Here is a 13,968-nt window from a genome sequence, read left to right as displayed (position 1 = left end):
AGGAGTCTCAGGAGTAAACTGGAACTGGTTGGACTGGAGCCTAAGGTACCCGACTCTGGTCCCATTTGAACCCATTAATCCTGTCCTGTTGTTTCTTGTAGAAACTACAGATATATACTGTTTGTCACCAGGAGCTTGATTGCAGCTTCTAATTTTATGGACTACGTCACTGGACGACATCCTAGAAGCACCAGTTTAAAGGATCTCAATGTCATTTTTAGTTGTTGACTTCCTCTCTTCACCTCCCTCCCTCATTCTTGCCTAGCCATGCCTCTTACTGCCAGCTGTCAGTACTCAAAGGGCTGGTGTACGGATGTGAGCTGGTGTTCGACAGAGAAAATTGGGAAGTGTTCAGACTGACTGAAACAGCATCACTCCTCCCTCCAGACTCATTCCAAACATATTGATCTGCTTTTAGAGAAGAGCCCACATCCAGAGCTCTAAAGCAGTCAAAATAAAGGCTACAGCACTCTAAATCAAAACATGACAGTACCGTGCTTTACTGTGTCCTGCCTGGCATCAATGTCAGAGAGACTACAAGCTAGCTGAATGATGGTTAAGGGTGATTGTTAGACCTAATTCAGATATAGTCTGTTTAAGCAGTAGCTGTTTTTCTACAGGCTCTATGTATAATGTATGAAGAAAGCAGGTCAGGGAACATGTTAATAATGGAATTTACATCATATTTGACGGAGCCAAATGAGCTCTAAAAGCCTGCACCCTTTTGCCATCAATATAGTAAATAGAGTTTGTCTTCAGACAAATGTTTGTTTGTAGGCCATTTGCCAAGAGACAAAAGGCATTTTTTCTCAATCTGGAGTTTTGCAGCAGCTCCAGTGGACACACATACTCTTGGTATGTCGCTTCGTTTACAATAGTCATACTTTGTTTTTTTATGGAATTTTGACACCATAAGGGCCAATTCATTTGTATACTCAGTTTATTCTGCTGGCAGTTTCAGTAGCTGTCACCTTACTCCTCCCTTTCTGTTTCCCTCATGACCATTCATTTGTCCACCTCTCTTAGTAGAACCATTTCCTTTTAACAATTTGTGGCTTCATGATTCATAATAATTCTCCTTGTTGCAATACAAAAGGTCAAGAAAAGAAAAGACAAAAACAAAAGACACCACATGTCCATTTTGCTTGGTCTTTACAGTGGATTGTCGCTTGAACACAAAGGCTAGTGAGAAGCCTTAAACGTCTGCACCCTGTCCAGCACAGACATTAGTAAGTTCAGTCTTTTTTTTCTCTCATCATTCTTTTTTTTCTTCTTCCAGAACAGTCTGTTCATAGCTGTCAGAGAGTGCGGTGACTTATACATCTTGATGAGCGAGATATCCAGTGGCTGATACCTTAACATCCAAGAGAAAGAGACTTGTTGCGTACAGGGGCAGATGAATGCGCCCCCCCCCCCCAAACCCTTATCCCTTTTTCATTACAACTTCAAGTATTTTTTTTAAACAACAGCAAAAGTTAGCAAATCTACATTTTTTTTCTAATCTACTTTACTATTCTACAACCTGGCGCTAAATCAGCATCCAGAGCAAAAGGTCAGCCCCTATACTAAGATTCCATGTCTTTTTTTTAATACATTATTTCCATTTTCTTTTATTCTTACTTACAGTAGGCCACTGGATATTGATTTAATGATTTTTTTTACTACGAGTAAATTGTAATACTTGCAGCTACAAGGTATGAGTTTTTAAATATATATTTATATATTTATATATTTATATTCTTTTAAAAAGCGTTTAGTCCTTTGGTCCCTATTTCCTAAGGAATGATGCATGTAAATTATCCTGGATTCTCCTCTTCTCTTCTTCTTCTCATTTTCTTCTTTGATCCAGAGCTTGCCCTGTCACAGAGCACAACACCTGTGTAGGCACAAAAACCAAAATGGCAGCAGGCTGGTGTGTGTGTATATGTGTGTGTGAGCGTGTGTGTCTGTATGTATGTGCGTGCGCACACGCATGTGTTTGCTTTAGTACTTGAGTTGGCATTTGCACGTATTTATACATGTACAAAGTAGTTTTTTTTTTCATTTTTCATTTTTTAAATGTAGCATCGTTAAATGTGTATGTTTGGTTTTGTTATCTGTGTTTATCTATATCCTGTGTCAGTATGCATGCTTTGAGCATAATGAGTCTATAAAGGTTTTTTTCCCATCATGTCTAAAAAACAGCAGCAAAAAGTTGGTCTCTGCAAAAAATCTTCTTCCACAGACGCCAAAGCAAAACAGGGAAAAAAGAGGCATTTGCGAAGAAAGAAAAAACAAGAAAGAAAAACAAAAACAACAACTCTGGTATCCCTCTCGCAGTCACCCAATCTTTCAGCGGGTTTCCAGCAGGATCAAGGGACCACCCTTCCTTCATGATATGTAGCAGAGCAAGAAGTCTTTGTACTTTTACTGCACTTGTGGAAATAAGGTGTTGTGGCCCTTCATCCTGTGACACAGACAGAGAGAGAGAGAGAGAGAGTGGGGGAGAGAAAGAGAGGGGAGAATAAGGAGAGTGGATTCAGTGAGGCTGTGGAAAACATGCTCAGGGTTGCTGGCTCCTGGTTATCACACAGACTGACAGGCACAGCCAACAGCATGAGAAACAGACGGGGAGGAGAAAAAAAGAGGAGTGTGTCAATCAAAACCAGAAATAAGTGGGCTAGAGGTGGGGTGGGAGATTTGTGTTTTAACCATATGGAACAGCCATCTACACTGTGACAGCACTAATCCAAGGAAGGCCTAATTTAAACTGACTACATCTCCCTGCATGAAAAAAATACAGCTGCATGTTGCCTGAGATATTGCTGCCATTCATCTCTTGTTAATTTATTACAAACAAACTACCAAAAGAACAAGAAGGAAACACAACGAAAACAAGACATGTGTTTGTGTGTTAGTCAAAATAGTTTTTAATGACTGTGACAGAAAAATGGAGAGTTGTCCAATAAGAAAAATGTACATATTTCAAGAAATAGCCACTAATTATGATCCAATGAAAAAACAACCTAGCATCTCCTCTGCCTTTGTGTTGACTTAAAATGCTGCACTGTTAAATGTGTCCGTGCTGTCGAGCTTCGGATATAAAAGATCTAGTTTATAGCCTATCATCTCTAATATGTTGTGGGCTATGATGTGGGTGAAGAAAGGCTATGAAATCACAGCAAATCACACTCTGGGAGTGAACATGAAAGGGTCTGACTTTGTGACGGGAACATGCGCCCAGACGCTCTTTGTTCTACCTTTCCATTGCTGTAAATGAGCTTGTTACCATTTCATAATAGATCTGCTTTTTAGATGTGGGAGCAGAGATTCTAACTTATTTCTTATGTGCGCCAAAGCAAGCCCAGACCATTAGCAGAATAAAGCACTAACTGTCCCGATTACAGATGCCCTCTTTTATAAGCCACTAGCAATTCTCACTATATACACATCTAACACAGAGCAGAAGAAACACACAGTGGCTTTAAAAAAAAAAATATATATATATATATGTTTCCCAAGTAAACAGCTTCTTTCAAAACTATTTCACCTTCCAAGTTTGTCAGATAATAAAGAATTCATTTTCCTTTTGTCCCAGCATTATGCTCTCCCCCCACACCGCCACCTACTTGGATGGCTCCATAAAAGACACCTGGCAGTTAAGAGGCATAGTTGATGCCAGAAAGACCTCATCCCTCCAGGCGTGCCTGGCTAGACACCCCCCTGAGTTCATTGGATAGACTACAGGAGGGAGAGTCGCCTGCAGGGCTTCTGAAAGAATAGGGCAGAACAAGTTTGATGAAAACGACTAACTCTTATCAGGGTTTGGCCTAGAGGTATAGAAACAAACTCACTTGCAAAAAAAGGACTTTCTTCACTGTGAATATGTTTGCTGCCTTTTTCTCTTTTGTAGATAAAGTAACAATTACTTCAAATACAAGCAAAAAAACATCTCATTTATCTGGTGGCATAGTCCTACTAAAAACAACACAAGCAGCAGCAAATACCCGTCCCAGGTATTTGTATTTTGTTCTATTTCTGCACTCCTGCTTATACATTTGTGTCCTGTGTACAGTATAGCTGTGTGGTGGACAGATTCTGGCCATGTGGGTCTGCAGCGCTGCCTGCAGCTCTGCTATCCCGTAATTGGTTTGCACCCTCATAAATAAATAAATGGGAAGTGATTCTCATGTAAGGCAAACAAAACAATCTTGCAGAAGTACTCCCTGTGCAGATGGAATCAACGTGGAAGTGGAGTGTCAACATTTGCCTGTGCTCTCTGCATGAACGGTGGAGATTTAATTGGCTACACAAACATAGGGTCATCTTGGCCCATCTCTCAACTAAACAGCTGTCTATCATGAGGAGAGAAAGGTCCCTTTTTGCAAAGATTCAGACTTTAATAAAAATCATAATTTGCTGGTAAAAAAACACTGTTGATGTGAATGTGAAGAAATAGAGAAATAGAAAATACAGTACAGTCATACACATGAACCCCACAAGAGAAAATAAAACATCACAAGGGCACACGGTACAATAGCACAAAGGGTTAAAGGCCATTTCCAGTTATAATCAACCAACCAGTCAGTTACATTATGTACAACAGGTACCAGCCAAGAAAGGCATCTTTTTACTGCACTCCACAAACTGCCAATATACAATATACAGTATATATATAAAAGGAGGGCAGAATATAAAGAGATAGAGTTTAGAAATATCAATCAACGCCACGTCATGCAACGCAGTCACAGTCCCACCACATGACGTCATCCAAAAGAAAATGACACCATGGGTTCAACTTACAGTTGTGGGAACTTGGCCCCATGACAGGTGTGGGGGGAAGGGTGGCTATAGCGGAGAAAGGCCACCTCACACTGTGATTGGCCATGTCAGGTTGCCAGGTTGGTGGGGGTGCAAAAGAAGGAAAGAAACAGTGGGATTTTCTTTTCCTTAAATCAGAATTAAAAGCACCTGTTCCATATTTGTTCCACACTCTCACTTATTCTGCCTGACAAATCAAATGAGGTTATTATGGTTATTACCATAAAACTGAAAAAAAAAAAAAAAGAATTGACAAGTAAAACAGAAATAACAGAACAAGTAATCTTCAACAGAGCACAAAAGGGCCTTTTCTTATGCCTCTTATGTGGTGGTGAAATATTCTCAGGCTGACAACATTTGCAGGTTAAAAGGTTGAACTGATGTTTTTATATTCACAAAGATAACCCTTAAGGCAGAAATGCATATTTCAGAAACTTGTCCTGTCTACAGTAATTGGATTTGGCTTGCATTGTTTGCTATGAAGGTGGCCGTACAGTGAGTGCTTCAGCTTTTTTGCATTAAGTTTATCTTTAAGACACAGAACGCAATTTCAGAGTTGCAAGGCTCCTGAGAGCAGCAGAAGAGAATGCTGTCTGATCAAGTTTTTAATTCAACTTCAAAACGAAATCGTCAGTATTACTATCTACGTATTGAAGTTTTTACCCAAGGAACACAGAAAAAATCATCATTCAAGTTTCATCAAAGTTCTTCATTGTAATAAAGTAGTTGAATTTAGAAAATGAAACAGTTACAGATGAACTTTACTTATTTCAGTCTTTTTGCTCAAGAACTCAATGTACTGTCTGCCACGATACAAGGCAATACTTAAAAAAAATTAAAAGTAGATTAGTTTAATTTTTCAAATACAATTTTTTTACATGAGATCACTGATGATTTTTAAGAATATAACACAGGAGCTGGCTTCAGATGCCCCACCAGTGCATTTTTTCTTTAATGTTTTCATGCGAGTGCTCTTGGTTTTGGTCTATTGGGTTTCCTTAACTCAACAACAGAAGTGGTGTAATAACAGAAGAAAAACACAGAGATGGATTGAACCAGACCAGAGATGATGGAGGACATGAAAAAAACCACACTCACACAGAGCAACACACATACACTTCCTGATATAGTGACAGAATGTTATTGCGGGAAATGTCTGTACTTTCTGACATTCTGAGTACATCTCAATGACTGTCCTGTCATTCAGTGCTGTTGCAGGATATTTTCCATTTGTCCCTCACTGATGTACTAACCCCCCCAACCACCTCACCATCAGGGTGTCTGCTTTTGAAAGCCTCTCTTCAATTAGCAGGGCACAGCTCTATTCAGATGCTATCAGGCAAAGGATAAAAGGAGCATAGCATTTGTATTGCATCCCACCTTCCATTAATACTTTCTTGTGGCTTTTAGAGTCAAATTTAAAACAAACAAATGGTATTACCATGCTTTTATTTATGGAGGAATATAATCCAGGCTTATGTTATTGTAATGAAATGTTGCCTAGCCAATTGGGCGAAGAGAACATGCATCTATATTGTTTTGCACTGGCAGCTGCACTTTGTAACAGATGGGTGATGATTCTTTGAATCAAGCATGACACTGTGAAATTAGTCTTCATTGAAGGATGGTACCACTTTAAGTACACCGTTTTTTAAAATTATTTTGTATGAAAGCTCAGACTTTCTAAGGGCCAAAACAAGGAACTCTTGGACATTGAAGATATTTGGTGGCAGATATACAATCAGCATAAGTAGGTAACCATACATTTGCAAGATCTTTTGTTTGCTCTACTTTGAGTGCATTCTTCATAAAAAAAATCTGGATGATTAAAAAGTTTTTTTAAAAATGAGCGTAGTTCACAACTAATCCACAAAGGATTGCTTGATTTCTATAAGTTGTATCTAAACTTGCATTTGTTCAGTATTAAATTAACTCACTTGTGGAGAATGGGTAAACACTGGAGAGTTTAATTTTACACTGGCATTTTATCAAGTGTTAAAAATACTATGTATTAACACAGAAAATGTTGCCGTGCAACTCTTTTTGTGCATGGTAAAATCATAAACAGTCCTCGCATTCAGTGCTACAAGGTTATAAGGTTGGTTGAGAACTGACTGGTGAAGCATCACTTGAACTGACGAAATAGTGCTTACTGGGGTTGGTGCTATTCTCCACCATAATACATGCCACTGCAGTTTGTAGGGTGAGTAAGTGCTTTTCCATTACGCATCTATGTGTTTATTTTTGTGAGCACAAACCTTTCTCAAAAAGATCATGTACAGCATTTTCCTTAACATTCTCATCAGTAGTTTGGTAGTCTGTAAGTAACAGTTTAACTGAAAGGACCTATATATTTTGCTAAAGAGCTGACCAAACTCTAATGTTGAACTATTTTAGGAGAGAATTACTAGTACATGGTTTTATGATTTTGTAGCTTAACAACTTGCATCGATTTTCAACGCCATCCTCAGTAGACAGGTAATTATGCACAGACAGTTATTGATGATGTCATCAATTTGCATTGGAGCATCCTGCAGGTACAAATTAGGTTTCAAACCCCAGAAGAAACAAAAACAACTCAGTGGAGCAGGGCAACCTGACACAAATCTCAAGAGGCTGATTCTGTGTAATCTAGAAACTAGTGCATTGACACTATCACAGCTAGTATGTACAACAGTATTTTTATGCAAATGATGGGTGGTGGGTTTTCTCCTGGCTGAAAGATTGGAAAATAGTTAGTAGTAGTAGTTAATTTTCCTCTTTGCCCAATTGCCCTACACAGGTCAACTTGCTGGAAATATAAGTCCTCACTTAAAAAAAGTTGCCATTTGTTATAATTGGGGTCCAGAATTTAAAAGTTAATAAAATGCATGTGAAACTAAAATGGTTTATTATTTGATTAAGTTTCAGTTATAAATGGCTAAAACAACTCTTATTCATACAATTTATTTAAATGCTACAGCGAATGTGTTTGCATAGTGGTTCAATTGAGATACAAAGCACTCTCAAACATTCACATCTATTGAAGCAACAAGAACTAAACTATCCAAGTGAAGTGGACAGTTTAGTTTGAAGCATGGCATGGCATGGCATGGCATAGTATGGCACGGTGTGTTTCGGCATGGGTGTTACTATACCTGGGTATGGACAGCAGACAAGTCAGTAAGGTCGGTTGGCATCCTTTGGCCGCTTTAGCTGCACCTTCAGCCTCTTCATGCCTATCTGAAAGCCGTTCATGGCCTGGATAGCGGCTTGAGCACTGGACGGGTTATCAAAACTCACAAAGCCTAAAACAAGAACACAGAACAGGAGGAGAGAAGGGGGCAAAGAAAAATGGGGAATAAAAGGAACAACACATGAAGGGAGAAGAATGGGGAGAGATGAGAGACACAGGAAGAAGAGAAAGTGAGAGGTGAAGAGACAGGGAGAAAAGACAGGCGAAATGAAAGAAAAAAGAGGGGAGAAGAAGACCCTTTTTAATTCTCAACAATGACACAACAATAGCTCTTTGTTTTCTCTTTTCAGCAGATTAATTGAAAATCTTTGAATTAAAAAGATTACATAAAATACCACAAAAAAGGCTAAGAACACAGATATTAAAAATCACGAAGAAGAGCTATTAGAAACAGTGAGTTTAACTTGAACATAAAAGAACAAAATACATGAAAAGGTGTTCAAAGATTAGAGAGAAAAATAGGAGTCTCATGTTGTGTGCGGATTTTTAGAACAAAGCAGTGTATTAAATAAAATTTTACCTGCATGTTTGAGCCATCCAAGTGTGGCAGGGCTGCGTGTGTGTGTATTTTCATGTACATGTGTTACTGAGCATGTATCTGAGTTAAGAGTAAAGGGCATGGGGGTCGTGACGAGATGCTAGGAGCAAGGTGTGTAGGACGGAGGTGCCTGCTGCTCTGAGTTATCACCTGGGTGTCGAGGCGGAATGAGCCCACAGCTTTCCACACCGGGACTCCTTGCCTGCTCTTATCAGACACCTCTGTGATTGACGGCCCGAATTTTCCGCCTGCCAGCTGATTTGATCACACCGCTATGGGTCCAATTTAATTTGGGGGGAGAGGGCAGGCTTTTGTCAGTGTGGGTGAGATAAGGCTGCTGCTTTTACAAACCCTTTAAACAAACTGAGCAGGGAAGGGCCTGTCAGTTGGCAGTGATCCCACTCCCAATCCCACAAACACACACACACACACACACACACACACACACACACACACACCATCCATGACTTTAACGAATCTCCATATCTCACATTTACATCCACATGCCAAAAAGGTGATAGGATGCTAGGGGTCAAAGTATGGAAGGAAGAGGACAAAGACTGCATCCAAACTCTAAATTTAGTTTAATTCAGTTTTAGCCGTTTCATCCAGACAAAGTAACTGGCTAATGTTTCAAATCTTTGATGCAGTTGGCGGTGCTGTGAAACTCAATACCCCAAATGATACTAGGGATTGAAGTATGGCTTTCATCCATATCAGTATAATGTCTGTACACATTTTAATGTTATGCATTTTTAATAAAAACACATGCAAAGATGCAAACATTTCTGGGTGACAATGGAGAAAATATGAGTCAAGGTCCAGGTAGAGCAGCTGTGAATGCTGTAGTAGTCTTACATTTCCCTAAAAAAGTTACTGGTTAGCACTGCTGTTGGTGCTATGAAAACCCTTTTCTGGACTTTTTTTCTTCAGGGGTGGAGGAGTCTAGATGTGAGGTCCTGCTTCAAATACCTTCATAGGCTGAGGAAAACAGAGTCCCCTGCTCTGCTATAACTACCAGTGAACTCCCTTTGAACAAGTCAGTCAACCTCTAGATGATTAGAAGCTGCTTGGTAGTCATAAATTGTCATGGGAAGCTCCCGTACTACAAAGTTTACAGTTTAAACAAATGTTTATTAATTTATTTATTGTAATGAGTATTTTTCATCTGTGAGATTTGCTTGTTCTTTTATTACAAAGATACTATTTAAAAGTGTCAAATGAGGATGGTGAATCCGTGCACACTAAATATGTTAATGTAAAGATGAGTGCTGCTGAAACAAACAACTTTCCCCGACTTAAAAGTGGGAAAGAACAAAAAGGAAAAAGAACATTAAAAAAAAGAATCAGTCCCTTTAGGTAAATTCGCATATCCTTGTGTATATTTTTTCTTCCTATTTTAGGGGTGTGTGTGTCATTCCATTCTCAGAAGACCTTTTTGAAATTCATTTTCAAGCTAAATCCAGCTAATGCCACTTAACAAGGTAAGCTTTGATCACATTTAAGTCAGTATTGAGTGACTAAACGCAGAGGATTAAGACTAATGTTTTATCCATAGAGTCCCAGGTTAAAGGAAACACAAACATATAGCTCCGCAGCTGTGAAGGTCTATGCAGAGTACACATTTGCCTCATGGATGTTCTATATGTTTCTATCTTTACTCAATAACGCATTACTAAGTAATAACACACGCTATGTTCATGTGTCTCTTGTGCTTTCTCACATCTTAATTTTTTAAATATTTTATAAATCCCTTAGACTTTTCTTCATCTCACCTGCAGAAGAGTTTTATATCACACCATGTCACATATTCATTTCCACTTTATCACAGTGCAAATAAACTTATTAAACTAAACAGCCGTCTGTCTGAATTGACAGAAATGTATCCCTTAAGAGTACACTCCAAATCCTGTTCCAGAAACATATCCTTTATAAGAACATGCTTCGAGTGTTCCCCTAGTGACCTTTTCATCATATTAAAATTTTCTGACTTCTCTGTAAACACTCAGTTTCAAAGAGTGATGTTTGATTATCTCCTCTCAAAATCCTAAAATGAAGATTACCTGTGCTGCAGAGATATCAGGCCATGCATGTACGCATAGATGTTTCTGGTGAAACTCACAAGAACCAGAAGTATTTTAAATGAATAATAATATTAACAAAATATTTAACCTACTGTATCTACTAAGATACTGTATGCTGCTTTTTAAAATATAGTAAATAAGTTAACTTTTACACAGTTGACATCTTTACAGAATGTAAGCTATATTTAGATGATGAATTTAAGGTATAAGGTTTTAAGGTTTTGTAGATTTTAATTTGAAAAAGAAAGAAAAATGGTATCTAAATTAGATTACTTTATATTTAATATGGTGTTGTGCTGTTGAAAGGACAGTGGAAATTAAAATTTTGCTTAAGTAATTGCAGATATACATAAATGATTATTCGTTATAATTTTGAATAATTAACATATTTTTAAATTTTTTATTTTGACTATTGAACACAACAGTGCTTTGGAAATTATCTTTTCAAATAACAGTAAGGTCAATGGCTTTCTGTTAGTTTGTATAAAATACTGTCAATTTGTTATCTGTAATTGCAGTGCTTTAGATATTGGGAAAACTGACTGTATTTTCTTCACACCAGTGTGCTCAAGGCCAAATTTGTACATTTTTACAATGGGCAATTCATAAGTCTATCCATCCATCATTTTTTGTTACATTTGTATACTCTGTATATAGACATGTAGCACATATGTGATTCTACAGTGCCCAACACATCAAGGCTAAACTCACGTACAGCATTTTCTGCCTAATTTGGTAATGTCTTACAAAAGAGCCCAGGGGCTTCTGCTATAAAAAGGAGGGGAAAATGAGTGAATAAACTCCACAAAAAAAATCTCATGGGTTGAATTGCTGTTTTTCAGCCAAGATCTTAATTACTAGCCTTGGAAAATAAGCCGGTGAGACTGATGAGGTCACCGCCCCTTTGTCCTTCCCCCTTGTTGACTGACAGATAGTGATAGTGAGAGGCATATGTTTAGAGGCGAGCACACAAAGGGAGAGAGAGAGAAACGGCTCTGAGATGGACAGAATGAGACAGACGAGGGAAGAGACGAAGAGAAAGCCTCATAGACATGCCATGTTGAAGAGAAACTGAGAGGAAGCCAATGCTGGGAGTCTCTCTCTCTCTCTCTCTCACCCTGCCTTTCTCCTGGGTGCTGCTGTCCAACTGAATCAACAGCAAGGCCCGCACCAGTCTATTATTATCTCTTTAAGCCCATAGATTCCACCTGCACCGCCTCCACCCTGATGAACTGGTTTGCTGTGTGGGAGGCAACAGGAGAGGCGGGGAGGTTGAGGCGGAATGCTGCTGAGTTGCCCTGCCTGAAGCATTGGGGGGTGGGGGTGGCGGAAGTCGTCTGGGAAAATGCTTTTCTCTTGGGTAAAGGAGGCAGGGAATGGCAGAGAAGAGGAGAGGATACTGATTGTATTAGGAATGGTGTGATAGAGAGGGTGATGAATAGACGTGTGTAGCAAATGGCAATTGTGGAAAGACCTTTGGGTCAGTAGCTAAATGAGGGATCCTTGGTGGGTTTAGCCAGTGTGATTTTAGGCAATAAGAGTGTCCAGTTTCTCATGCCACAGTTAGATACAGGAAGCCTGTTTGATAGAGCTCTCTTCATTTAAATGGATTTTTAAAAAACTCCTCTTTGCCGTCAATTTTTGACTCACCGAAACATTTGCTCTGATTGGTCGCTCGGTCCACAAAGACTTTGGCAGAGATGACGTTGCCGAAAGGCAGGAACATTTGCATGAGCTCCGCATCTCCGAACTCCTGGGGCAGGTGATAAATAAACAGATTGCAACCCTCCGGCCCTGGTGAGGAGAGAAAGACAACAGGAGGGTTACATGTGAGCATAAATATAGGGAGCCCACTGAGAAAGAGACTGACCATAATAACATGGGCGGAAAAATTACTCAATAAAGAAATCAAGACAATAATCCAAGGAACGCAGGAGCCATGTAAACACCGAATAATGATTATGTCAAATCTTAGTTGTGTTGAACCTAGTTATTGTGGCACGTTTGGAGTACACACACCCTAATTCCATTTATGGAATGGAAGACCCCATTTCACATTATAACCGCATACATAGGTGGCACTTTAATAAATTATTTAATACAGTTAAATTTGTTAGCAATAGCAGTGCACAAACAGCCACAGAAATGCAGAGATAGAAAGAAAAGAGAAAACAGCTAGAGATAAAAACAGAGACAACAGGAGAAGGAAAAAACACAGAGAGGTTGATTGAAAGAGAGAGATTAAGACAGTTATATTGAGACAGAGAAACTCTGAGACTCAGAGGAAGAGAGAGGGGAGGAGGAGGCAGAGCATAAGCCAAGTTTTTGTCCCAATTACTATGTGACAGTAGGACTGTCTTCCAATCTCTCTCCATCCCTCCACACTCATCCACCCAGCTGCCACATATTGTACAGGCCAATCTGGGTAAAAGGAAGAATGAACCAGAGAGAGAGACAGAGCAAACCGTGGACAGAAAGAGAGAAAGAGATGTGATGGACTCAGGGATAGTATGCTTGCAGTTGGATGCCTGGCTAGCATTCTCTCCTGTCTCATTGCTCAGGGTGATAGCATGGTGAGATGAGACTAGGGCTGGTGAGAAGGCTGATAAGAGGGCTGCAGTGGTGGCTGGCTGTAGTGCTGCTATGCCTCTGCGAGATAGAGGACACACACACACACACACACACACACACACACACACACACACACACACAGGTTGACAGAGCGGGGTTTTTTTATAACAGCTAAAGGCTGAACCTCAGTTCTTTCTGTTAAGGTTTAGGTCATAGAGAATACATGCTTTGAAAAGAAGTGGTTTGTTTGAGGGAAAGAAATGTCTGCAAGACCCACAAAAAGTGGTCTTAAGACCGGTCTCGAGACCAAGGCCATTCTCGAGTACTACAACACTACTACTAAGCAAAGGAAATCTTGTAACTGAACAAAAACGAAAATGGTTTTGTATTATGTTTACAGGGTAATCAAAGAAACTGATAAAAAAATAAATTATTCATGGACATGGACAGATTTGGTAAAGTTGACATGGAAGTTGAGCAAGGTGGCTGCCTTTAAATTCTCCATGTAGTATATTGTTTTTTTTACAACCAACTAGTTTGCAGCACTGATTGAACATTGAGGCATTTTTAGTTCATCCCCTAGAATTTTACAACAAATTACTTTGGGCATAACATATATTGATGTTTGCTGTGTCAGTATGTGTTGCTGTACAGTGTTGAAGTGAGACACGTAGATGTGCTGCCTAAGATTCTCCGCTGAAATGAAAACACACATTTTCAAAGAGTACAGTGAAGATTTG

At 39.3% G+C, this 13,968-nt stretch overlaps 1 protein-coding gene across 1 annotated transcript in view; it reads right to left on the bottom strand.

Annotated features, from left to right (window-relative positions):
• Positions 1-922: 922 nt before the first annotated feature.
• celf6 (CUGBP Elav-like family member 6) overlaps positions 923-13,968 on the bottom strand; it is a 138,944-nt gene continuing 125,898 nt past the window's right edge. The window contains exons 11-13 of the mRNA XM_046032633.1: positions 12,308-12,451; positions 7,938-8,087; positions 923-2,446 (exon numbers count right to left, since the gene is read on the bottom strand). Of these exons, the coding sequence (XP_045888589.1) occupies positions 7,960-8,087; positions 12,308-12,451 (272 nt within the window). The 3' untranslated portion in view covers positions 923-2,446; positions 7,938-7,959. The remainder of the gene's footprint in view (positions 2,447-7,937; positions 8,088-12,307; positions 12,452-13,968) is intronic.

The sequence above is a fragment of the Micropterus dolomieu genome, linkage group LG20, assembly GCF_021292245.1.
Source record: "Micropterus dolomieu isolate WLL.071019.BEF.003 ecotype Adirondacks linkage group LG20, ASM2129224v1, whole genome shotgun sequence".
Taxonomy (NCBI): Eukaryota; Metazoa; Chordata; class Actinopteri; order Centrarchiformes; family Centrarchidae; genus Micropterus; species Micropterus dolomieu.
Note: the sequence above shows the minus strand (reverse complement) of the source record. Positions and strands in the feature narration are given on the sequence as shown.